Source organism: Tiliqua scincoides, chromosome 4 (genome assembly GCF_035046505.1).
Source record: "Tiliqua scincoides isolate rTilSci1 chromosome 4, rTilSci1.hap2, whole genome shotgun sequence".
NCBI lineage: Eukaryota > Metazoa > Chordata > Lepidosauria > Squamata > Scincidae > Tiliqua > Tiliqua scincoides.
Window position 1 is genome coordinate 60,646,140 of NC_089824.1, and position 27,563 is coordinate 60,673,702.

The 27,563-nt window shown below is 41.3% G+C and overlaps 1 protein-coding gene across 1 annotated transcript in view; it reads right to left on the minus strand.

The window, feature by feature from the left end:
- The window catches only part of PIEZO2 (piezo type mechanosensitive ion channel component 2), a 247,613-nt gene that overhangs the window by 123,036 nt on the left and 97,014 nt on the right, over positions 1 to 27,563 (minus strand). Inside the window, exons 4-6 of the mRNA XM_066623461.1 lie at positions 23,988 to 24,150; positions 5,343 to 5,550; positions 2,722 to 2,935 (exon numbers count right to left, since the gene is read on the minus strand). Of these exons, the coding sequence (XP_066479558.1) occupies positions 2,722 to 2,935; positions 5,343 to 5,550; positions 23,988 to 24,150 (585 nt within the window). The remainder of the gene's footprint in view (positions 1 to 2,721; positions 2,936 to 5,342; positions 5,551 to 23,987; positions 24,151 to 27,563) is intronic.

Here is a 27,563-nt window from a genome sequence, read left to right on the forward strand (position 1 = left end):
CCTCCACTTTTGTCTTTTAAGTGTAACTTTGATAACAGTCATTTTCATTTCACATGTTTTAAAGAACTATTAAGTATTCTTGATACTATCTGAAAGGATAGTATTTTTCTCTGACCTGTAGATGGCAGAAAAGAGCCTACACATTTTAAGATACTCGAATTCACAGAGGAAAACACTTTGCTATTTAGACTATAACTTCAATCACCGAAATACAAAAACAGTATTTTGACAGATGTGTCAACAAAAGTAAACTTAGGAAAACAGAAGAAAATACAGAAAGTAACAGGAAAGAAAAAATGGTTCTACTCTGCCAATAAATAAAAACATAAAAGTTACAGATTGAAAGATACTTTTATTTCCCATCATATTTATGTATTGTTTTGTATAGCTACATGTCACATGTCACTTTTCTTCAGGGAGAAAGGTGGGCTAAAAATAAACATACACGCATACATACATTCTCCTTGCAAATATACTAATACAGTGGGTCCTTCAATTCCAGACAACCGAGATCCATAAGCCATCTGAGTTACAGATAGCTTCATTGGTGTTTTCACACAGGCTGTCCATTAAGGTACTTTTGCATGATAGTGATGGGTTAGCTAGAGCTGGGTGTTTTGAGCTATGTATGTTCCCTCTACACAACAAACCACTGAAATGGAACCAGTACATACGTTGCAGACTTCATGTATTGAAGTTAGAAAAAATAGACAAATAGTGTATTAGAGTTAGACAAAATTAGGATTGCCAACTCTGACAGACACTACTTCTGGAGATCACCCACCCACCCACGCAACATAACCTAATGTCATTAATGACCCAACCCTAATGAGGGCCTGCTGCTACCAAAGTGGTGTAAAGCACTTTGTGATAGTGTGAGGCCCAGGCATGCTGAGGTGAAGGCCGGAGCCTTCCCACCAGCACTGGTGGTTGTCAGGAGGCCTGCCAGAGTTGGTTAGTTCAGTGTAGGTGCAGGGTGAGGGCAGAACAAGGCAGAAACGGAGCAGGGAATGGGTGGATAAGGTCTGGTTTCAGGCCTGATCTGCCTGTACAGATCAAAGAAGACTTCCTCCAGCGATATCACTGGTGCTGGTCCACGTTGACCCACTGCGGCTGCTGGGGCTTGCTGTGGGGCAAGTGGAGAAATATCCCCTTACTCTGAGGAGACCTCCAGCAGCCAAAAATCCACCGCCAGATGCAGTGTAGCCCACACCAGAGCCACTGCACTGCTGTGCAGGGATTTGTTGCATTGTTGCAGGGATTTGTAAGCCAAGGAGGCTCTGTTAAAATCTCTAGAATTGCTTTCAGTTGTTACCTGGAAATTGAAGCTGATCTCTAGCAACTCAGACCAGTCCAGAGCAACCCTACTTCAAATTGAACTGTCAGATAAGCATAGCAACAAATCAAAAACTGATTCTAGCCTGTCAGTGTTGCCCATCACTGAGTGATCCCCCATATGGACTGTTAGTACTCTTGTTTCAGCTGAAGACTATTAATAAAAGCACTCATAGTTAGATTGCCCAAGAAAGGAGGAAGTTGCACCATGTCCATCTCAGGCATCTGGCTTCATTGTACTCTGTTAAAGCAACTCTCAAAGCTGATGAGAAGGGCCCTTTAAATTAAACAAAAACAGTCGTTTAATAATGCCAGAGAGGGCAGACGGCCGACCATCAATCATTCTCTCTTCAGGCTTCACTCCTCCCTTCTCCCTGAGCACCTAAAAGAAGGTTAAATGGTAGCGATTATCACCTTCTCCATTCTTTCCCCCTTGCTGGGGCTCCTGGTGAAGGGAGGGATAGCTGCCTCCTAGTGAAACCTAAGCACCTGGAGAGAGACTGATGGCCTCTGTGTGCATTACAAAGGTTAGCAAGGCTGTTTTTAAATCACCAGAACAAAGAAACTTTGTTTTTTAAATTGATTTGCTATACTACGTTTTTTGCCATCCACATGAGTTTTTGGAATGGAATCCTTGCGAATAATGAGACTCAACCTGTATTGTGAGTCACCTTGAGAATATTCATATTAAACAGTAGGATAGAAAACGAACCAACAAATGGTGTCAATGTTAACCTATTTTCTGGTACTTCCACATAATATTTAGGGATAACCTTTTTTTAATTCATTTGGTCATTTTTACTGAAAATTACTGAATTTTTACTGAAAATACCATGTCTTGCTCCGATACTGGCTTAAGATACAACATATCTATGGTTATTTTTTTCTTTTTTATGAGTCCAGTGGACCCTCCTTATCCACGGGCCTGGCATCCATGGATTTGAGTATCTGTAGACACCAAGCCTGCAGCTGCAGGGTCTAAAAGGACCTCTTGAACACAATCAGAAGAGCCTTCCAATCATGTCTGGGAGGTCATCTGAGCTGACCTGGGAGGTCATCTGAGCTGGCAGGCCACACACAACTTCCTGCGTCTCAGAAGGCCTCTAGAATGCTTCTGAAAGGCACAGGATGCTTCTGGTTTGCTGGCACAGACCTCATGATGGATTTCATTATCCACAGAATTTGGTATCTGCGGGGTTCTGTGGGCACCAAAGGCCCACTGTATTAATTGCAAGCCATAATGTCTCTTCTGACTCAAGAATAACTTCTACTTAATACCTAATACAGCCATTGCTAATGAGTTTCTTATAAATCTTTTTAAAAACAGAAGTGCAAGTACAGTACAGCAAAAAGAGTGCACCTCAAAAAGAAGATGAAAAGGTTTACCTGGCATAAAAGTCATCTGGTGGAATAATTTCCTGAAAGAACTGCAGCTGGTACAGATAAAGTCCAATTAAATGTCCTGCGCTGAATATAGCCATTAATACACAGAGACAGCTGAATAGCAGTGGATCAAATACTCGGCAACAGGACCACCATGTACACAAACCCAAGAAAACAAAAAAATAAACTGCTGAGGTCAGTGATGGCAACATCATTCCTATACAAAAAAATGAATGGAGGGTAGTTAGTGAATCATGTATTCATGATATTTGTACTACATGAAAGTAAACCAAGATGTCTTAATTAGTCTTAAGATTCAGTTTACAATTCCCAAGATCACTTTTAACTAAAATTAAAATGTTGCTACTTTTACTGTAGGTTGTGGAGCTCTAATAAGCAGCAAAACAGACTATTCAAGGAAAACAGTTCAGCTTTTACAATTATATTTTAAATATCATTAAAATGTGATAACATTTTTACCCATTTTACCCATCTACAGCTTTCTGAAATGTTGAGATACATTCCATTCACAATCTCAGTTGTTTCCAAGAGTTCAACGGAAAGTGCCAAAACATATCCCATTCACATTATAAGTCTTCGGGTTTCATTCTCTTTATTCAGAAAGGAGCATGTGGGAGTTCAAACTAGGGCATTCTGGACATGATATTGTACCCCTTGCGACACCCATACTCTGCCTCCGATACAAGCCCAGATAAGTGTAGCAATGCTACTTAGGCAGCAGTAAATTTTGACTGACCCCACAGGCTGAACTCAGCTCACCTAGGCCTTTAAAGACTTGGTTCCAGAGCTGAGCAACTAATTACATTGGAGCAATGACAGAGGTTCCTGGTGCCTTCTCTGACTGTATAAGTGTGCACATACAAGTTGAGTCTTGTTATTTGCAAGACTTCTGTTCTCAGAATGCATGTGGATGGCAAAAATCACATTAAAGCAAATTCATTTAAAATACAATGTCCCTTTGCTAGGCAATTCTAAAACAGCCTTGCTGACCTTTGCGATGTAAGGCAGAGTCTTTAGGCAGACAAATCAATCAGTCTCTCTCCAGGCACTTAGAAAGGCTTTACTCCGAGTCAGCAACCCCTCCCTTCACCCAGAGTGCAGTGTTGAGAAAAAATGCAAAGTGAATATCCTTCTTTCACATGCTCAGGGGAAAAGGAAGGGTCACATGCCTGGAGAGAGAATGGTTGATGGATTGTCAGCCAGTTGCCCTCTCGCATTAATGAGGTTATTGTTAAATGACCTTTTTCCTTTAATTTACAGGGCCCTTCTCACAGAGTTGAGATAAAAACCATGGATAATTAGATTATACCTGTATATCTGTGCCCCATTCATGTTAATAACTTACACTATAATTGCTTTGAGGAACCATTTATGTCCTGTGCTATGCAATTCATGACCTACTTAAAGAGTGCCAAAAATTTTGGATACCCTTTGGGGAGGAATCCAAAATTTTTTTTCTTTTTGGGAGGGGGGGCGGATGTCCAATATTGTTTCACATTGCATCAGTTGTTTTGACCCACTTCTGGACTGTATAAATATTGTATATGGTACCCATCAGTACACTGCTGCTCCTGCCATTGCCAAGACGGGCAGTAAAGCCAACAACTAGTGAGATTTTTTTTTTAATTTAAATAAATATGAAATGGATGAATATCAAATTAAGGTCCTGAAAATGAAAATGAACACCATGTGCCTATTAAATGAACATAATTCTTGGTTTCTCTTAGGGGGAGAGAGGCAGGGTAGAAATATGATAAATAATAAACAACAAGTTAACCCCTGCTAACTGGGTAAGAGGCTGTCTTTCAAGTGGATGCTCCTCTTTTTAGCAGGGTGAGAGTAACTAGCCAACCTCAACAAGCAACAAGGAATGAGCGTGAGCAAGTGCAGTCACACATAGTTGCAACCCTATTTACTCAGAAGTAATCCCACTCTTTTCCATGGGTGTTATTCTTAAGTAATGATGCACTGGGACTTTGTTTCAGATGGAAATGAGGATTACATCCTGGTGTTTTAAAAACCAGACCCCTAAACTGAGGGGTGTGTGAAATTCTTTGAAAATGACTTGCATTTTACCTTCTCCAAACTGGGAGTTAAAGGTGCTTATGGGAGTTGTAGGCTTTGTGAAGAGTACAGTGCTGCACTTCCATAGCAGCAACCCTCATACAGACAACAATTTCCACAAGCACTTTTACTTCTCTTCTTGTTTGGAGAAGAAGCTAAAATGGCTGCCTCTGCATACCGTAATCACTAGTAAAATTTCTCCTTGTTTCTCCAACCCTGGGTACTGCCTCTCAGCCCAGTTCCACCACCCCTTCACCACACAGCCGCTAAGCTTCCCAGAAGCTTCCATAAGTCTCTGTTTCATCCACTGCATTGACCCATGTACAAGTCGACCCAAGTTTTTCAACTTGTACATAAGCATATACAGTGACTAAGAAGGGGAGTTAAATGTCAAGTCAGTTAAGTCAAGTCAGTAATATTTTTCACCTTAGGAAGGAATATTTCCCAAAGCCCCCAAGTGCTAACAGGTCATTTGTTCTTCTTAATCTATTAGTTTCTTGAGGAACTGATCTAAAATGAGATCTAAGATGAGAACCCACCTGCTGAACCAAGTAAAACTGTAACAACAACTTTTCCAGCTGTGGTTATAACCTTGCCAATAAGCTCTTTTATTTTGGAAGCTATGGAGGCAATTCTACGCAGCAACTTTAATTTTGTAGTTTCTTCAAACTCCTCTTCCCCACATGCAGCGTCATCCAAATCATCATATATTAATGCATCATCTGCCTCTAGTCTCTCTCCTTCATTCTGAAAATGAGAGAAATTCAAATAAAATATAATGAATTGGTTTAACACAATACATTACATCATCTTAAATATCCACATGCTATATTGTACAAATTACACAGAACAACACACATTTTGCTTCCTTAAACATTACACCAATCCCTGGGTATATTTGGGGTACTGATTCCAAAAATGGCATCCATTTTGCCCTATTACGTCTAGTTTTGGAAACACGGCATAGTCTCATTAGTGAATGGTTCAAGCAGCTTCCTCATGAGGAAGCCTACACTATGGCTTCCTCATGAGGAAGCTGCTTGAACCATTCACTAATGAGGCTATACTATATCTCCGAAACTAGACATGATAGGGAAAAATGGATGCCATTTTTTGAATTGGCACCCCAAATTCATATCAAACCACCATAAAGTTTGGGGAAAACTTTTCTGACCCTCAGTTTCGTAGGCCTGTGTTATTGGAATGAACTTTACTTGGGTTTGCCTTTGAAAATGATCCAAAACTTCAACTGATCCAGAACGTGGTAACCCAACTTCTTATCTGATATGCTTTGGTCTGAACAAATTATTCCTTGGCTCTACCATCCACGATGGTTGCCAGAATGATTCAGGCCCAATTCGGTAAAATGAAAGACTAGATTTTTGTGAGATTATATATTTATCAGTGCAATTCTAACTTGCACTGGAACAGGCAGGCCTGCGGGTCTGCACTGCATTCAGTGCAAGTTTGGGTCCAACTGTGGCTCAGCCAGGGGCAAGGGGAAACTTTTTCCCTTACCCCAGGGAAAGTTGCAGCAGCCCCAATGGGTTAATTTGAATCTGCACCACCTGACAAGGTGGCGCAGATCTGAGCAGAATGGAGCAGCCAGGAGCCACTTCACGCTACCCGGGAACAGGGGCTAGGATCTGGCATAACTACTGGGTTCTGACCCCATCTCCAGTTCCCTGCCCATGAGCCCGCCCGCTGCCTGCCCTCCCTCTGCCCTGAAACACCTCCTCCCCACCCTCTACCCACCCACCCCCAGACCCCAGCACCAACTGAGCTCAGCCAGCATGGACCTACCTTCTGCCGGTGTGGAGGTTGGATTTGGCCTCTGTGCACCAGCACAGCCTACTTCCACAGAGGCACAAAAGTGCTTTACAGCACATTTGCGACCCTCCTGGGCTAGCCCAAGGGACTTGCACCGGCCCTGTGTGCATTTAGGACTGCACCCTATATTGCTCAATAGCCAACAGTTTTTAACACTACACTATGACATTTATATTGTTTGGTGTAGATCAGGGGTCTCCAAACCCCGGCCCGGGGGCCAGATGCAGCCCGTGGCAAGTGCCTATCCAGCCCACAGCCATCCTCTTGTCCCCTGAAAGTCTCTGGCCCACTTGGCCGAACGTGACAGGAACTATGCTCTGATTGTGTCTGGAGGGTGTTCTAAGGGCTGGAGAGGTTGAATGAATGAGCCCATTCATTCATTTATTCACTCATCTATCTCTAATTTATTGATATAAATTTTATATTTAAATTTTTTTCTGGCCCTCAACACCAGGTATTTGATGCAGCCCTTTGGCCAAAAAGTTTGGAGACCCTTGGTGTAGATTATTGTTTATTGTATATGTGCTAGATAGTCTTCTTTTTCATTTTGACTGATAAGCGTTCATCACTATTACATTATTGTACAATTGTCAGACCGCTTATTTAGTCAGCTGTAACTTTAGGTCATTGTTCTTTTACAATATTATAGGGATTTTGTTTCTTTATACACCCCTTTGGGGTGCTTTTTCACATTTTGTGTTTCCTTCTGGGACCATTTCCCTCTTTTAATTTCTATTTAAATGCATGCCTGTCATAAGTAACATGGATTTTGGCATTAGACCTCAAGTTTAAGATCCTCCAGATCCATTTTGGACTGGATCTATACTTGGAAAGTCTGTGAGGATCCAAAATAGATCCAGAGAAGCTTCTGTTTGGATGTCTTTCTAGGTACTAAAATGCCCCAACTATCACCCAAAGCCTAACTGATGTTTGGTACCAATCCAATTTATTAAAAAAATACTCTTTGGCTCACATCATGCACCATGCTCACTCAACCCTTTCACTCTTATCAAATGGCAGGAGACGGGTTAGCTGGCAAGCGGGAGGAGGAAGTAGAAAAGGGCAGGAGGAAAATTCATTTTCCAATCAGTGGAATGCTCACAAGCTTTGAAACTCTGCTGCACTGATGCAATCTTTGGTGTGCTAGGGTTTCTTTGTAATTAATTCTGACTCCAATAATGCTCAAGCTAACCAAGTGTGCAAACCAGGATTAATATCACTTTAATTAAATAGTATGTGACATAACTAAAAGACTCCAGTTTCAATGATTCATCAAAATTGGTTCATGGGCAGCTCTAAGTGTTTCTCAGAGATGAAATTTTTCAGTTAATGCTGTGTCCTGATGATCATGAAAAATATCAATTAGTCATACGTTTAACACACAATTCTGTGTAACTCAAGTTTCTTGAATGAACATTTCTCTACAAAGAATACCTGATTTTCTGAACAAGAAAACCATCTCGTTGCTGAACAGACAGAGACTAATGAGGTCATAACTGCTTCTGACATGTGTTGCATAAAGAAAAGCCTAAAACCTAATAAACTGAAAGCCCACTAGTAATTTAGAACTGCAATCTGTGTTCCTCATTCTTCCATCAGATGTCAAGCAAACCCTTATTTTTCTGAACAATGCATATATGCTTGCAGACTCTTGCTTGGAATATCTGCTTGGTGCATCTGATTCTTGGTACTAGGTGTGTTTTTCAAGTACACATAATCTGTGCAAATAGGGGAAACCAATTACTATGCCGGGATCCTGTGCAGCAGGCCTCTCCAGACCTTGTGGGCCAGACCTGGGGTTTGGAAAAAGCCCTCCCCCTTGTGAGTGGCGCTTACCTGTGCCCAGGTCAGCTTAAAAGAAATGTAGTGCTGCGGCAGAATGGAAAGTGCTGCTTGGAACTGGGAGGGCTTTTTCAGGACACAGCGGTTTCCAGTTTGGAGACCTTTGCATGGAGTAACCAATGGCACAACTATGTAGTCTGGCAGGAAAAGGCCAAGAGAAGCAAGGCTGAAAAGGGCATCCATTTGGATTTATTATGGTGATTTAACAGAATAAAAAAGAAAATTGCGCTTAGCTGAACTTGCTCAGTCTCTCATTGTAACAAGACGGGGGATGTAGCTGAAGAATAACCATCTGGCTGTCCACTGGACCGTTTATGAGGGAAAAACAGAGGCTGGGCAAAAAGGGCGGGAGAACAAACCCCTTACTGGGTTACTCACTGTATGTGAGGAAAATGTTGCCCGCTGAGATACAAAATGGCACCCACTGAGGTAAAAACCAGAGCCAGTGGTTGTGAACGTTGGGCAGGCTTTGGGCATGCTGATGGAAAGTCCTGCCTGTTTGCCCCTGACACTGCAATAGTGCCTTGATTGACAGCTGCGCCTCTGTTCCTCAAACCTGCCGCCACCTCAGAGAGGCGCGGACCAGGCACTGTCAGCCCAAACAGCTGAGCACAAAATGGCGCCTGCTGAGGTAAAAAACAGAGCCGATGCTTGTGAGCATTGGGCAGGCTCTGAGCATGCTGATGGAGAGTCCTGCCTGATTGATCCTGACACTGCAATAATGCCTTGATGGAGAGGTCTGCCTCTGTTGCTCAACCTGCCGCCACCTCAGAGAGGCACGAGGACCAGGCACTGTCAGCCCCAACTGCTGAGGTAAAAATGGCACCCACTGAGGTAAAAGCAGATCTGATGCTTGTGAGCATTGGGCAGGCTCTGGGCACTCATGGAGAGTCCTGCCTGATCACCCCCAAACACTGCAATAGCGCTGGGTCGATCCAGGGGTCCGCCGCTGACCCCCAAACCTGCCGCCACCTCAGAGAGGCATAGACCAGGTGCTGCCAGCCCAAGCAGCCAGTTCCCTCACAGCAGGAGAAAGGGTGAAAAAAAGTGGCAGTTAATGTTTCTGCGGTGAAGAGAGCCGGGCCTCAGCCGCATCTGTCAAGCAAAAACGCTCCTTTCTCTCCAGAACTCAACGGACAACCTCGCTGAGAAGGGGAGTTGAGACAGGCTGAAGAGAACCATTTTCCCTTTGCTTTGAAATCGCTGCAGAGGAGCTCCAAAAGAGATGACCGAACTCCAGCGAGGCAGGGGGCTGGATCCCTGTGCTTGTGGAGCTCCACCCGCCTTTTCATTGGCCCTGCCTCCTGCAGCAGCGAGGGACAATCCCGTTGGTGAGGAATGCCCCCGCCTCCACCAGGGAACAACTATTTCTAACCACTCACTCAAGTCCCTATGCGTAAGCTGGAAGAAAAAGTGAAAGAGAAGAAGAAGGAAGTCCTTAGAAGGAAAAAAGGGGGGCATGTAACAGAGCAAATGTAAAGGGCAGAAAGAGGTTTAGAAAAATTAGGTGGGTTTTCCAGAAAGACCTGGGGTTATGAAAAGGTTTTAATGTATGGGGAAGAAAGAAAAAGAGGAACAAGGAGAAATTAGTGGAAAGGAAAGAAAGTGATTTCTCTGCCTCAGACAACAGTAAAAAAGCACAGACGGAGAGCTGCTTGCCATAGCCTGAGCCAAACAAGGACTACAGGAAAGCAGTGAGCCTGGAGGCAAAATCACTTCATATGCTTGTAGTGGGAGAACTAGTCTCTCCTACCAAATAAATTCCCCAAACTGCTACTACACCTGCTCAAAAGGTGTCATGCTATTCAATTGAGCAGGCTGGATTTAAGCAACTACTGTGTCAGTCAAGGAAGTCCTGCTTGGAGTCCTGAGGGTGATTCTCAGGCCTTCGCATAAAACAGTTGAAAAATAGAATTCTCTCTCTCTCTCTCTCAAACACACGCACACGCACGCACACTCCACCAGCAAACAGTCACTGGGAAGAAAACTATGTTTGGTTGAATGACAGCAGATCTTCCTTGCTAAATATGAGAGAGCCACCACCTTAAAGGTGCCTCTTCAACCAGTGACCCATCCATCTCTAGATTGCTAGTCATCCAATATGGTCTTTTCATTACAATCCTCATTTTAAATAGACTGCTACAAGAATCCCTGACTGGCCCATAGGTCTTCATGTCTCTCAGTAAGGCCTAGTTTCAAGTTCTTGTTGCAACTCTACCACGGACTTATCATATTTCCATTTCCTCTATAATACCAGCTTTTGCTGCCACTGAGATGTTTTGCTTGCTGTTCAGTTTTTCCTTGATGTGGAAGACATCAGCCTTCCTCTGCCATACTTTCACCCCTGTATCACCAAGGGCTGCAGAAACCCCCCCTCATTCACACATTGCAATATTCCAAAAACTATTCAGTAGCGACTAACAATAAGTTGCCTAGTTAATCTCTCTCTACATCAGTGGTTCCCAAACTGTGGGCTGGGACCCACCAGTGGGTCATGATCCAATTTCTGCTGGGTCATGAAACTGACAGGCTGATAGCTGACAAGAAAATGTATTGAGTCCTATGGAAAGCAACACTGAGCCACATGTGTGTGTTTAATCATGCATATGCAACTGTGCCTCAGTCCACTGCGAAGGGGAATTCAAGGCCACCAGAATGGTCATGATCCAGTGAATGTGGAGCTCAACAAATGCTCCAGAAGGCACCGACACACCGTAGTAAAGAGGATAAAAACAGGCTTGAGCAGCTGGTAAAATGAAACTATTTTTGTTCTCGTAAAGCTAGGAGAGTCCCAATAAAGTGTCATTTTAAAAAGTGGGTCGCAGAGCTAAAATGTTTGGGAACCATTGCTCCATGTCACAGCTCAAAATCATGCATCCCTTGCATGAGGCATAAAGTCTTAATCTGTCATGTATCAGATGTATTACTTTTTTTGTTTTTAATGATCCTCTTAATTTCATGCCCTGGGGGCTGGGGATAAGAATAGACCCTCAGTTTGGCTGTACTTGTCGTAAGAGGCGACTAAACAGCCACCGGGTAGATGGAACTCGTTAGCCTGGGAAGGCAGCTCATCTGAGAGAAGGAAAACTCTGATCCCAAACCTCCACATCCAGTTATGGAAAAGGCTTCAGGAGTCAACCTCGAGGCAAAATCCGGAGCCAGAGTCCCTGAGGCAGTTCATGGCTGAACACAGTCATGTTCTGGCAACTCCTGCGATGCCGCTGGAACCAACCGTATTGGCTTCTGCCTTTCCATTGGACCATTTCAGTGATGTGGAGAGGGGGAATTTGCTGCATGGGAAACAGTCTATCCTCCATATCTACTTTACCCAGGCTTTGCGCACTGGAGAGGACACTGTTCCAGAACCACTATTCAGAGTGCGATACCATAGTCTTCCGAGACAGAAGGATGCCAACAATTTCATGCCTAACAATACTGACTTTGAACAACACAGTCCATGTTATTTACAGCCACACACACATGCAACAGAAGGACAAAAGAAAGAAGAATTACAGGGTTCTGGAAACAGAACCCCCATGGATATCAAAATCTGCGGATGTTGGAATCCGTTGATTTGGGTACCCCAAAGCCTCTGAACCCAACCAGAGCTCTGCTCCGATCAGGTCCAGCAGGCCTTGTAAAGTCTTCAGAGGGCCAAAAGGCATGACTTCAGGTTTTTGGCCCACCCCACATGTTTGGAATACACTGATATTCAAAACTGTGGGTATTGAACCTGTGGATACTGAGGGCCGCCTGTATTAGGAATCAGGTGCCTTGTTTAGAGCAATGGTATGAAGAATGATCTTTCTGGGTAGCTTTGAACTGTGTAAATAAACCCAAGGACAAATGGTCATTCATTTTTTTTTAATGGATAAAGTTTGAAGTTGATTTTTAAAAGGGTTACAAAATGGATTAATTTCATACGTACAGTTGTCCCATCTAAAAAATGTTCCATCTCCCAATGCCTGCTTTTTGGCTAATTAACATCTCCTTTTCCAAGAACAGCAGCTGCAATGTGTAAAGGAATGACTACAGAATTCCTTATCACTTGAGAAATTAACAAAATTTATTGCTCTAAACACAAACACTCCCTGCAATTCCTCTTGACCAGAGGTTTTCCCCTCCTCAAAACTCCACTTAACTTAGTGGGTAAAGGTCTGAAGCCTCCAGTTCAAGTCCACAGTCCAAACTACAAAGTACAGTCCAATCTTCCTAGTCCAGTCTTCTCAGTAGCAGAGTCCCTCCTCTGTGTCCTCTCCAGCAGAGTGTCTCCTTCAGTAGGGTCCTGGCAGTCCTCTCCTCTTTGTGTCCTCCAGCAGAGTTTTGGCAGCACCCTTCTCTCTTTGTCCGTGTAGGTCTAGTCAGTGTCCCATAGCTCTGGGTCCTGTAGTCTGGTGTCCTTGCTTCTTCTGAAGCTGCCTTTTATCCTGGATGTCCCATTATCCAAGATGCAGTATAGCTGTGAGTTGCCTTATTAGTCCATATCCATTCAAAGTCCCATCAAGGTCAAATGAAGCGCAGGTGTCCATCCAGGTCTCTATTGACCTTGATTGATTACATTGAAAAATTATTTTTATTTTTTATTTTTTAGAAGGATTGACCCAGAACTTACTATACAACTACAGAACTGCTGTGGAAGCCAATTAAAGTTATTTATTTATAACTTATATGGGCAGGAGGTCTGGTCTAGAGGGTAGAGCCTCCGTCTGCCTGAAGATAACATCCACAAGGTCGCCAGTTCGAGGCCACCGGCACCGTGCGACCTTGAAGCAGCTGACAAGCTGAAGCCGAGCTATTCCATCTGCTCTGAGCGTGGGAGGATGGAGGCCAGAATGTGAAGCCAGATCGGAATGAAACACCTGAATGTAGTGGTTCTTGAAAGACAGAACCTTCTTTCAATTGTAAAAATCCCTACGGGGATTTAATCAGCCTGCCTATGTAAACCGCCTTGAATAAAGTCTTGAATAAAGACCAAGAAAGGTGGTATATAAATACCTGTTGTTATTTTTATTTTTTTATTTATTTATTTAAAAGATTTATACCTTGCCTTTCCTTTGCTGGAGCAGATGCCCAAAAGTGGCTTACAATTTTAGACTTTAACAAAAACAAACACAAACACCACAATATAAACAACAATAAATAAAAACAAAATAAGGACATACAGAGGCATGGGGCAGACAAATGACACATCACACACTCACAAGACTAAACAGAAATGTAAAATGAACATCCCAGAGAGCATATAATAATTGAGTAATAAATTGCATTGACATGACCTTTTCCATACAGAACTTGGGAGCATAATGACTTAAATTAAATGTGTTATTAGGTTCTTCAGTCATTTGGGTAAAGTGCCAAAACTCATCACTGAACATCTGTATTAAAAAACAATGCAAACAAACAAAATCTGGTGTTGAATGCAGATTAAAACGCAGCTGGAAGTGTGCGTGCTTTTACAGCAGCTGTGTCTGCCACTACTGTGCTCAGTGCCAAAATGTCCATTAGTTATGTTTGAGGCTGCTTTATCAACTTCCAGTTTTTAAATGCTTCCTCCAATACAGTACAAACACTGATGTACTGAGATAGCCTCTCAGATCTCTTTGACATATGCACTAACAAGCCACCCTAGTAATAATTAAAATTTATTCTTACAGCAGACCATACACTATAGTGTGTTGACTATTATGAGTAAAACATCCATAATACACCCTACAGTAATAGCCGTACTTTCGAAAAGAAATGGAGATTTGTTACACTTCTCATCATGCAGATTTTAATTAGTAAGCAATGTTATTGCTGGAATCATTTTGCACTAAATAAAACAAACAAGCAAACAAAAATGTCTAAGGTATTCTACTAATTGCCTTAACATCATGAAGCTTCACAGCTGGCTTGGTAAGCCTTCGTTTGATTTCACAAGAATACAGGTGCTTCCTTAAGATATCTGAGCCACTGCTGGACTCTTCTATAAGAATACTGAAGGGTATTACCTTTAAGGCTCTAAACTTCCAGTCCAATCCTATCCAACCACTCCCACGCTGGTGCAGCGGTGCCAGTGCAGGCTCCATTGCAACCTATGGGTTGGATGCTGCCAGGCTCATCAAGGTAAGGGGAAGCCCCAGCCACAGGTCTACTTGGAACTGCACTTGCTAAATTGCTGACGCAAGTCCAGGTGAATCAGCGTCGGTGGCTCTGGTGCAGGAAGGGGAATAGGATCTGGAGAACAGGATATGGCATGCACCACTGCTGCCAATTCACCCCCCCCCCCGTTCAATCTGCCCACACTTCCCCATTATATACCCTCCCTGTTCTCCTCAGCCGCTCCATCCCCTGACAAGGAGCTTACCTGCTCAGACACCTGTTGAGGTCTGTACTGGCGCTGGTAGGATGGTGCAGACCTTCTTGCTGGTGCTACTAACTTCAACGCTGTCGCAATGTGCTTTATGGCATGTTTGCAACAGTATGCACTGGTGAAGCAAGCACTCTGCTGGCTCAAATGAAGGATTGGATTGTGCCATTAGAGTACCTAAAGGACTGCTTCCCCCTGTATGAAACAGCCTACCACTTGAGTTCTTCTGGAGGGGCCCTTCTCTGTGTTCCACTACCAGCAGAAATTCAGTTGACAGTGACAAATGAGAGGGTCTGTGGTGACAGGTTAATGCAGAACTTGTAGAGATCAGGATAACTCCCTCTCTTCCATCTTTTTGATGGCAGCTGAAAATCCACTTCTTAAGGGTTGCATTTAGGACACTGTTTTCTGAAGTGTTGTTGTTTAATTATGTTAAGGATGTTGTTTTAAAAACTATTTTTATATATTTTTACTATATTTATATAGTCACAATTCAACCATTATGTTGTGTAAAAATGGGATTAAACCTTTTTAAAATTCTTGTCTGATGTTTTAATGTTTCTTATGCTGCCATGGGTTCATTTTAATGATCTTGGGTGCTCCTGACTGGAGGGAAAAGACAGGATAAAAATACTTTAAAATAAATGTCAGTGACTGGTTGTTTCCCTACATTTTAGCCATCCCCCTTGCAACTGTATTGTTTCAATATTTGTGTTATACAAGAAATAATCTTTTATAAAATTACATCTCTTTTCATTCATTCATTCATTCATGCAACGATTTCCCTTTCATCCATGTCATAATTCCCAGTTTGGAAAACCTGTGCAATCCTTCCAGTTGGAAATTTACAAACAGACAGCATATTACGATTCATATCTACTCAAAGGGGCAGCCCAATCCTATTCCCTGTGGCGGTGCAAGGTGCAGAGGCACTGAAATTTACGCCACTGTATCCTGTGGGGCCAGAGCAGCCGCTACAGTCTCCTCAAGGTAAGAACATCTCTTCCCTCACCTTGTGTCATGCTCCGCTGACCCCAGTGGGTCTACTTGGAGTTCAGGTGACTCAGTTTGGGAAGGGGTACAGGATTCAACAACAGCCTCTGTCACAATCTCCATCCCCTTCCCGGGCCCGATCTGCCCACCAGCTTGCTCGCCCTCCACCCCGTTCTGACCCCTCCCTGTCCTTCCCTGCTCCCAAAAGCCTCCCTGCCACTCAGTGGAGATACACTCTGCCCAGCGGTCATCTGCGGCATCTTCCCAGCACTGAGGCACAGTGCCAATGGGTTGTGTGTCCACCACTGGCAAGGAAGTGAATGAAACAAAACTATATGCTACCAAACTGAATTATGTATTTTTGGGATGCCACATAACAGAGAAATGTACACATGGTACAGAATTCTGTTGTGCAGTGACAAGTGCTTCAACAAAAATAAGCCATCAAATTATTTCCAACTATTGTCAAGATCAACTACTCACATTTCCAGAACAGAAAGTAACTAAAACAATTAAAAAAATATTTTATTAAATAAGTGGAATTGGTTAATAATTTCTCCTATTTCAAAAGGAGAAAAATCTAACTATATCAATATCCAACAGCCCTTTTAAAATTGGTGACCTCTGCATAAGCAGAAAAACAGGATAAACATCTCTTAAATAAAATGTAAAATTGTCAGAATTAGACTGACTTTGCCCTTTGGGCAAATGTGTATAAGGGCAGGAGAGTCAACTAATTCTGGGAAGAGCTACAATATTTGGCTCTCCCTAAATAATTGCCAAAAATGCCTGACAAAGACATTACAATTTCCCCTCACATTACTTTTTGTATTGAGATAATAAGGAATGAGGTTAATTGAGTATGGTATTTCTAAAACAGCATAAAGACCCTTTTGTACTAGCACCATGTGTAGCTCTGTCTGCTAATTCCCGCCTCTCCTCCCAAATTTAGCAGCAACGTTGTAAATCACAAATGGAGGAACAGTCTCCCAAACGGTATGCTGCATTAGCAGTATCTAATGCATGTTCATTTCAGAACCCAAATCAATTAAGGCCAACCATAGGATGTAGGACATATATCAATGCCAAACCTAAATGCAATATTTATCAGTTCCACATCCTTGCTCAGTGGAACTGTTTCTGAAGGGCAATGGGGGGGGGGGGAGACAATTCTTCTGTAAGTCACTATGCTTCTTATTAAAAAATATAAAATATACTTCAGTATTTTACCAGATGGATTTTTTTGTTTTCTAACAACAAAGCTTATCTACAACTTAAAAGAAACCTTTATGTTTAAATATTATTGAACAGTTATGCTCTTGTACTCAGACAAGAGCAATGTATGCTTCCTCTCAACCTTCTCTACAGAACTGTGATTGATCTAGGTACTGTATATATTTTAGAATGTTATGTGAAACTTTTTAGAAATGATTGCTATTTTATTGCATCCCCCAGGACCAACATTATATCAATTTTTTATGCTTGTTTGTGATTGCTATCATACATGCGGGAGAAAATGACTTGACCCAGACTACTTGGGAAAGTGGATTCACTCAATGAATTTTCCCAATGAAACTATGAATGTTTGCAGTTATCTGAGGACAGCATATTAAACTTTACCACATGCTGACAATCTACATGAGACCATTTTCTCTGTACCTACAAGCCGTACCCAATCAATCGTACCAGATTACAAGCAACAATCTCTTAGTGAAATAAAAATGAAAGTCCCATCATTAGATCATATTCTTTCAAAGGGGCAAACCAGAAACTTTGGTGACACACCTATGTGTCAGAACTGGGTTGCCGCTCAATTTTCAACAAAGAGATTGGAATGGGGTTTGTGCAACTTGAAGTGTGGCATAAGAGTGTAAACCTCACCAGTGTTTGCCCAACACAATTGCTTTTGCTACAGCTTAGTGAAAGTTTGAGCCAAGAATTAAGCCCTGATGGGAGGAAAAAGTAGTGGAAACAAACAGTTTTGGGAAGAAAACACTGGAAGGGAAAGTGAACCCCATACCTACTGATGCTATGCTTTAAATTGTATCTCCTTTCTTTATAAGAAACCTTCATGACCCACATTCTGATACACTTATGCTGGTGTAAGATTTAGCTTGTCCATAAACAGTGAATTGTACCCCAAGGTTCCTTCCCACTCACGTAAGGGGGCATCTGCATTTGGATGTTATACTATAAAGTTCTTGTGCAAAGACATTCAAATGAAATTCTGATTTGTCTTTGTACTTGCACAACACAGGGTAAAAAATATCACAAATAACTTTCTTGGTATCTCACTGCCATGCTATTTCTTCTGCTTGTGCTTGAGCAACTACATATGGAACAGCACAAAATGCCACCTTATTTCCACATATGCCCCTAAGGATACCATCAATTATCTCCAAGAATAAGCAATTCAAAAATGTATCTTTCTATAAAGATAAACTTATCTTAGGAAGTTAATGCAGTAAAATCTTATCAGATGTTTTTTCTTCATTTCCTGGTCATTTATGCATATAACCCAACAAAACTATTCCATTCTAATATCTCTTTCTATAGTTAGTGCTACAGCTGCAATCTTTCCAATAAAAAAGGCCATCTGCACTAAATCAGTATTTTAATTCTTACAGCTGTGAAGTTAACTGTTCTCACTCTTGCTTTTTTCACCTTTTACACCTTTGAATCACATTGTATTTCTCAGTCTGCAGTCTGGGCATTACTCCAGTTATTCACCTGCTTTAAATTGACTAAGCCCAAATAAAAGGGGCCTGCAGACACACTTACTCCAAGCGTGCAAGCATTTAAGGGCAGTAATGAACTGGACAACAGCCTAGGAACATGAAGAACTTTTGAAACTTATCATTCAACACTAAACAAAAACACATCCTTTCATCAATCTTGGACTGCTTTTCTTCAGTCCTCTGATTTCCCCAGCTTCAGATCACCTCATTCGTATTTTCATTCTTACATTCTGGCTGGAGGTACATTTTACCCCTGGTTATATGTAGCATTCAAAAACAAAATGTCCATAATCGCACTTTGAAAGATGGGAATTAAAACATATTTAAGAGGCCATGCTCCATTTTATGTTCTTAGCAGAATACTCAAGTTGGAACATCATCTTGAAAGTAATTTAACTGGAGCTCCATTTGAGCTTTTGCGCATTGCTAGAAGCAGTGCCTGCCTCCTCCAATTTTGGAGAAGAGTGCCGCTTCCAGAGGCGTGGAAAAACTCTGATACAGCCTTTTACACCAGTAGCATTAGAGCCTGGGATGCCTCCTTCCTCCCTCTTTTTTTTCTTTTTTCTTTTACAGTACAGTACAGGTGGTACAGAAGTAGTTATGACGCCACCACAAATACTTCCAGGCCAGAGGGCGGCAGATGGGGAGAGGCCCTTGGAGCAGAAAGTGCCAGGACCACTACTGATGCAGGGACTGATTATACATGCAGGGAGTATCAGTCTATCTTCCAACATGTGTTGGTGTGAAAAATCCCTGTGTGCACTTTGAACACACTATGAGCCAGGCACAATGTTCACATTATTTCTTTTAAAGAAATGACTTCCATGTAGATTTTTTTTAGTGTGAAGACCTTTCTAGCAGCAGCTGCAGCAATGAAGAATTTTAAATCCAAACTGACTTTGGATAATTAAACTGCCATTCATTGGGATTGTAGAGAGATACATAGATAGCAGGGTGAAGAAAGTTATACACTGAACCTTAATGCACTGACAGCCCCACCCTAACCAACTTTTCAACACTGATGCAGCTGTGCCAACTATTTTTCAATTAAACAAGGTAGCAATTAAAGGTAGCAAACAATTAAAATTAAAGGTAGCAAACAAAGTCATTGTGACTAGTGTCCTTCACACTAGTGAAATCTGTCTTTCACAAATCTGTTCAATCCTTTTTTAAAGTCATCCAATGGCCATCACCACACCACAACAAATTTCACAGATTAATAACACACTGGATGAGGAAATCTCCCACCAAGCAGTTTCATTAGCTGACCCCTGGTTCTAGTATTGCAAGAGAGAGAAATAACTGCTCTCTGTCCGCTCCCTCCACACTGTGCATAACTTTATAAGTCTGAATCATGTCACCCTTTAATCACCTTTTTTTCCTAGTTATTTATGGCATTAAAAATTTTTGCCCACTTTCTCAGTGTTCTCCTGTGATCAGTGCAATCAATTGAAGTTGCACTGATACAATCCTTTTTTAAAAAAAAGTTAAGAAGAAGTAAATAACATAATGGTAGAAATGCTTCACAAATGCATCTGGAAGTTCAATATTGCCATCATGGTTAATAACCACTGATAGATCTATAGTCCCCCACAAATGTTTAGAATCCACTTTAAAAGCCAGTAACCAAACACACCCAACTTCCCACCCACCCCACATTAACTTCCAATCCCCTCCTATTCTACAAGCTGCAGGAACTCTGCCATCTGAAAAACTTTGCATACAAGTAAAACCCATGAGAACATTTTTTTCTGCTATGATTAGAAACTTAACATAGTTAGACTTTCATATAGTTATTTTAATCCCTTCCTCCTCTTCCCAGTCCCCTTTCTCACAAAAATTCACAATTCACTTAACACCACCACAGTAGTATCCCTTTCACCCATTGCATCCCTATTCATCTCCCTCCTTCCAACATAGGAAACTTTGCACCATCACCCACAATATACATGTCACTCTCTCCGTGATCCCACCCACCACCAGATTCTGGGGTCCACATTAAAAGTCTTCGAAGCCAGTGACCAAAAACACCCAAATTTCCCAACAATGGCATCATTAGGGTTGGGGTCACCTGCTATGGTAACTCTTGGTGTCACATCCATTAATTCTATTTATTTTACAATATAATAGTACAGGCCACCCAATAAATCAGTTACCCACAAATAAACCAGTGGCCAACTTGATGATAACACAACTGAAAATGAGTTATAGTATTAGCTCTATTACTATTATGGATTTTCACACAGTCACACAAATGTTATTCATTTTATCCAAACATCAAGTCCTTCCCAAGGCCTGGGATGCCTAGTTTTTGTCCTATTTTCCTGTGATAAATATTGTCACAAGATGTAAGCTGTTTCCAGTAAAGCTGCTTTACGTAGTTGGTGGATGGTATTTTCAGTGGTCCCAATGCTGTTCAGATGCTCTGTTGTTTCGGAATAGCACTGAGAGCGCCAATCACCACTGGGATCACTTTGGTTTTATGCCACAGCCTCTCAATTTCTACTTGTAAAACTTTGTATTTTGTTATTTTTTCCAGCTATTTTTCTTCTACTCTGCTATCCCCTGGTATTGCTTTATTATATTATTTACTATTATTAATTAATTAATTTTATTATTTATTAATAATTAATTATATTAATAGAATGATTAATAAATAATTAATATTTATATATAATTAATTAATATAATTATATATTAATATATAATTAATATAATATTAATGTTAATAATAATTAATATTAATATATAATTATTTATTATAATTAATTATTTATTAATAATTAATAATTTATTATTATTAATTATATTATTAATTATTTATTATTGCTTTATTATAACGGTATTATAATGCCGTTGTACAAATCGATGGTAAGGCCACACCTGGAGTATTGCGTCCAGATCTGGTCGCCACATCTCAAAAAGGATATAGTGGAAATGGAAGAGGCGCAAAAGAGAGCGACTAAGATGATTGCTGGGCTGGGGCATCTTCCTTATGAGGAAAGGCTACGGCGTTTGGGCCTCTTCAGTCTAGAGAAGAGACGCCTGAGGGGGGACATGATTGAGACATACAAAATTATGCAGGGGCTGGACAGAGTAGATAGGGAGATGCTCTCACATCTCACATAACACCAGAACACACATCTCATCACTCTCACATAACACCAGAACCAGGGAACATCCACTAAAATTGAGGGTTGGGAGAGTTAGGACAGACAAAAGAAAATATTTCTTTACTCAGCGTGTGGTTGGTCTGTAGAATTCCTTGCCACAGGATGTGGTGACGGCATCTGGCCTGGATGCCTTTAAAAGGGGATTGGACAAGTTTCTGGAGGAAAAATCCATTATGGGGTACAAGCCATGATGTGTATGCGCAACCTCCTGATTTTAGAAATAGGCTATGTCAGAATGCCAGATGCAAGGGAGGGCACCAGGATGCAGGTCTCTTGTTATCTGGTGTGCTCCCTGGGGCATTTGGTGGGCCGCTGTGAGATACAGGAAGCTGGACTAGATGGGCCTATGGCCTGATCCAGTGGGGCTGTTCTTATGTTCTTATGTTATATTGATGATTTTGACTTGTTTTTCTTTCTTCTCAACTACAGTTATATCTAGTGTATTGTTTCTAGTGAATATATCTAGTGATAGATGTTTGTCTGTCTATAATCGGAAACCCCATAATATTTTGGCATCTTCATTTTCTATAACTTTTTCATTTTTGTGATCTCACCAGTTTCTGGCTGCAGGTAGCTTGTATCTTTTACAGACGTTCCAGTGTATCATTGTTGCTACCTTGTCATGCCTTTCCTTGTAGTCTGTTTGAGCGATCTTCTTATAGCAACTAATTAGGTGATCCACTGTTTATTGGCTTCTTTGCAGAGATGGCACTTGCTGTTTGTTGTTATTTTTTCTACTTTTGCTTTTATTTCATTTGTTCTCAATGCCTGTTCTTGTGCAGTCATTAGTAGACCCTCTGTTTCTTTCTTCAAGTTGCCTTTATTCAGACACTGCCAGGTCTTGGTGATGATTGTTTTTCCAGTAATGTCTCTCAAATATTGTCCATGCAGTGGCTTATTTTCCCACTTTAATGATTGGTTTTTTATTTGTTCTTTTTTATAAGTCTGCTTTGTTTTGTTAGTATTTAATAATTTCTCATTGTTAACCATTTTAAAGTGCATCCTCTTGGCTATCCTTTATATATTCTTCAAGGCCTCTTTTTTCTTCCTCTACTGTTTGATGGACTTGCAGCATTCCTCTCCCACCTGAGCTGTGAGGGAGATGCAATCTGTCCACATCACTACGAGGGTGCAGAGCATGGTTGATGGTAATTATCTTCCTGCTCTTATGATCTAATAGCTCTGCCTGTGTCCAGTCTACTATTCCTATAGTGTATCTAATGATGGGTATAGCCCAGGTGTTTATGGCTTGTATAGTGTTCCCACTGTTAAGTTTGGACTTTAGGATTTTTCTGACTCTTCTGATGTATTCACATTCAATTTTTCTTTTAACTTCAGTATGCTTGATGTTATCTGCCTGAGGTACGCCCAGATGTTTATAATGTTCTTTCTCATCCAAGTTCTTAATATTTTTTCATTGGGCAATTCTATTCCTTCAGTTTTTATTATTTTCCCTCTATTCATTATTAAGGCAGCACAGTTATCTAGTTCAAACTCCACTGCAATATCATTACTATAAATACAAAATACTCATCATCGGAATATTTATATACCAATTTTCAACAAAAGGTTCACAAAGCAGTTTACAGACATAGTCAACAGAGGAAAAACTTCATGACTCCCTGTCCCAAAAGGGCTCACAACCTAAAAGATGCAGAAGAACACCAGCAAACAGCCACTAGAAAAGGCACTGAGCTGGGGTGAAAGGGGACAGTTATTCTCCCCCTGCTAAATACAAGAGGAGCACCACTTGAAAAAGTGCCTCCTTCACCAAGTTACTAGGGGTAACTCTATTATGATACATGGAAATGAGAGTTGACTCATACAGTCACTTTACTGGTTCCATGCTGCGTCACAACACCACCTCATTGGCTTTTGGAACAATCAGTCTCATTGTTCAGTTTTGAGTTATGAAAATCCACTTTTGTTACATAAGGTAGTTTTTCTTTTCTGCATTAAATTACATATTGAGTGACATAAAATGATGATATGATTCATAACTACCAAGGTTTCCACAATTTTGCTTGTTAGTGGTGTCACCCTCCCCCTGAGAATGTCACCCAGTACGGTTCGCCCCGCCCCCCTCTAGCTACACCACTGGCACTAACATCAACAGATGCATCCTCATCTGGAAGGGCATTAAGATAGGCATTAAAGTAAGCAGATGAATTTTTATACATTTTGCATTGAACAGGCTTCTAAGGAACAGGAATATGAACATTTAAAGAAGCATTGTTAATAATAAGCATGCCCACATACCACATCTTCACTTTCGAATTGTGCGTTGTACTGTCCAGCATTGTCCTGCATTGGTTTTTGAACAATATTTCTGCAGACAAGCCATACGGTAAGGCTAGCAATGAACATACCAATATCAGGAAGAAAAATTCTGATCCCATTACCAGCATCTGCCCCTTTGACACTGTAGAGAATTGAGAGGGAGAAAGAATATGCATGTCATTTTTCATTTCATTAAGGCAAATCAATTGTGACATCAACTTTCAGTATAAGGAATAGCTGGAAAAGTTTTTGAACTATTTTTTAGGGTTTTGCACAGTTCAGAGCTGAATTTTGCATTAAAGTGTACTTTAGAGATTTTCATTCCACTTTTCAACCACCAAAGATGTCTCCAAGGTGGCTTACTTCAATAAAATGAAGAAAACACAAAATCATGAACACTTTTTTTCCCTATTTCTCCTTCTCTTCTTCACAAGACGTGGCCACTAGGAGGGGGGAGGTGCACAATCCAAACTGTTCAAATAAGCAGAAGCAGGTGGAGGTGGTGATAACATTCTTAATTGCTGACCTCTTCTCTCCTCCTCATGGCCTCCACGGCCACTGTGAGTGGGGCCAATGCACAGTCTGTGCACAGCTAAACAATGAGACTATGCTATGTCTAAGGCTGATGCACACATTACCTTTCTCAGGCAGATGGTCCTGACATTTCCTGAGTGCATATTTATATGAGTATACGATATGGGAACAAAGCTTGCAGCAATGCCTATTATCTCAGAGGTAATTTTTAATCTTTGTACAGACACTGCTGTCACCGATGATTCTGATAAGCCACAGTCATGCTTTGCTAAGCACGGTTTGGCATGATATCAACACTGAACCACGGTTTGCTCACACTAGCACAACCTTGGCAAATATGAAAGAATTAATGTTTGAGACTCATCTTCCATCATTTTATAGTTATACTAACAGATTAAAGTTTAGTAGAGTGTTCTGATAGGATTTCACTTCTTTCCGCTACTAAAGCAGCTTTTCAGAAGAAACACACACATTCAAAAATGGTTTCAAAATTTCACATTTTAGTAGAAGTTAATCTTCAAAAACATTTTATGTGACCAAGTCACTCATCCACCATTTCCAGAATATCTCCAGTAGCAATTAACAATGAAGTATTGACTAGATGGTAAGTTCTTAGGAAATCTCATTCTAACGCAACTGGAGGGCTTCACAGATTTATTGCTTACCATACAGTAACATTCTTTGTAACTCAGTACTTGCATTAACTGAGATTACCTTTACGGGCTTGGGCGATGCATCACACTTTCTTTAATAAGTAACAGTGAGTATAAATTTTGTTCATGCAATATTTGACACATGCAAACCGATTTACTGTTAATGGCTCAAGTTAAAATAGAGTCATTATAAATCAGTCAACGCAAGCTGTAAATGGAAGACTAAAAAAAAGTTGAACTGATTGAAGGAATTGAGTATGTAAAACCTATTATGCACATTACATTATGCATACAGACTGGGGCACACATTGCACACAACATTTCCAGTTTTTAGTCTCTGCTAACTGATACTGACAGCCCAATTTGATGGGGTGCTTTCCACTGGTGGAATGGGCACAATCTACACCCCAATGTATAACCTGCACCTAGTACCATTAGGAGCTGGGAAAAACCATCTACCAGGATGTGTAAACAGTCAGATTGTCCAATGAAAAGGAGTTTGACTGAACAGAAAGCAGAGACCGAGGCTAACAGAAAAGCACCATGAGGCATCAAACCACCCCTGTATCCCCATGGATAACAATAGAGGAGTAAATCTCATTTAACTTAGTGGGAATCAGTAAACATGCTGACTAGAAGAATACAGCGAAGATGTATATATGCACATATAGAGTACAGCAAGTATGCAGTGCATATAGGATCGCAACTTGCTCAGCACTTTGCCTAAGACATCCTCAGTGGGAGCTGCTGCCTAGGTCTGCTAGAAGGTGATCTGATGTATGGACCTTGGGCAATGTGGGATGGGAAGCTCTTGGGCTGACTGAGGTAGCCCTGGTGAGTGGCAAGTGGGTCTGAAATTATTATATGAATGACTTCACTATATCATAATTTTTTTTATCAGTTGTGAGCTGCCTAGATGGCCTCTGTGAAGCAGAAGGCCAAGGCAAAAATTTCTTAAATAAAAAATAAACCGTACAAATTGGCTGCTGAGGCAGTGAAATGACTGTGAGACCAATCCTGGGCTAGATGTGCCGGCTCACTGCCAGCATGCACTGTCACAAACGTACTGTAATGCCGGTGAGCGCCAGTGGTAGCCCAGTGCTGGCCGATGCTGGGCCACCGCCAGCCAGGCACTTGACCTCTGCTGCTTGGCACTCGCGCAGACCGCTAAACAGCAGAGGTAAACAGGGATGTGGGGGAAGGCAGGGAGGAGACGTTCTGGGAAGGGGGAAGGAGGGTGGGCGAAGGGCAGGAAGGAGCTATGCTCCACTGGATCCAAAGCCTCCATGTTGGGCTCACCACCTGACACAGAGGCACTTGATTAATCACTTTTTGTTGACAGTGAATAGAGTAGCCCCACTGCAGGGCTACTGCGTTTAATCGGGGGAAGAGGATGATAGTCTCCTTCTCTCAAGGTGCCACCTGCTCGAGGCACACAGGATGCAACGGTAGCCATTTTCGGCGTTGCCACAGCCCTGCACCCCGGGCAGCTCAGGATTGGGCTCCCCGTTGCCTACAAATGCTGAGAAAAACAAACTATGTAACTATATTAAAAATCACATTACTATGATCCATCACTGTAGTTTAACATACTTATGAACGTAAGTTGTTATGCAGTATCCATGCCACTGATTCCAAGTGACACAATGTGCCTGTTTTAATATGGCCAAAATCAGGTTCTTACTATTATCCAAAATCTGTTATTTTTACACACATCTCAGATTACTTTAGATGTTGAACAGGATTTGTTTGGATGCAACAAGAAAATACTTAACTCAAATACTTAAAGGCACCCATTTTTGTGCCTTTTAAATGTTTGCCCTGGGTAGGGGCCAAGATGTGAACGGTGTCACAAAACACAATCAAATTTAAAGAAGAAAAAAATACATGTATAGTGGCTAACATTCAAATCTGAGATTCTTTTGATGCACCCTAACAAGAGGGAACATAGCATTAAAACTTACATTGTTCAGGTTAACAGGATATGGTCGAATATTCAATGGTGGCCTATTAGCCCAAACAATGCAAGTTTTAATGCTATGAATGCCAGCCATGAAAGCCTCAGTATTCACATCAAGAAGATACATATTTTTACATTAATTCTTGATGTTTCAATGCAGATGAAGTTTGGCCAGTTGGATGTAAAATATTGGGGTGAGTCACGGAAGCATGAAGAGTGCAACTTGTAAAAAAAAACATTTGGCAAGCAAATGTAGCAAGTATAAAAATTCCAAGTCTCCTAAAGAATTTATAAAGCCTTAATAATCAGTCACATTCTTTGAAACCAAATGCACATTTCACTTTCTCTGGACAGCTGCACTGCAAAAAAGAAAAAGAAAAACCTGTTTGGCATAGTGTTCACTCACAT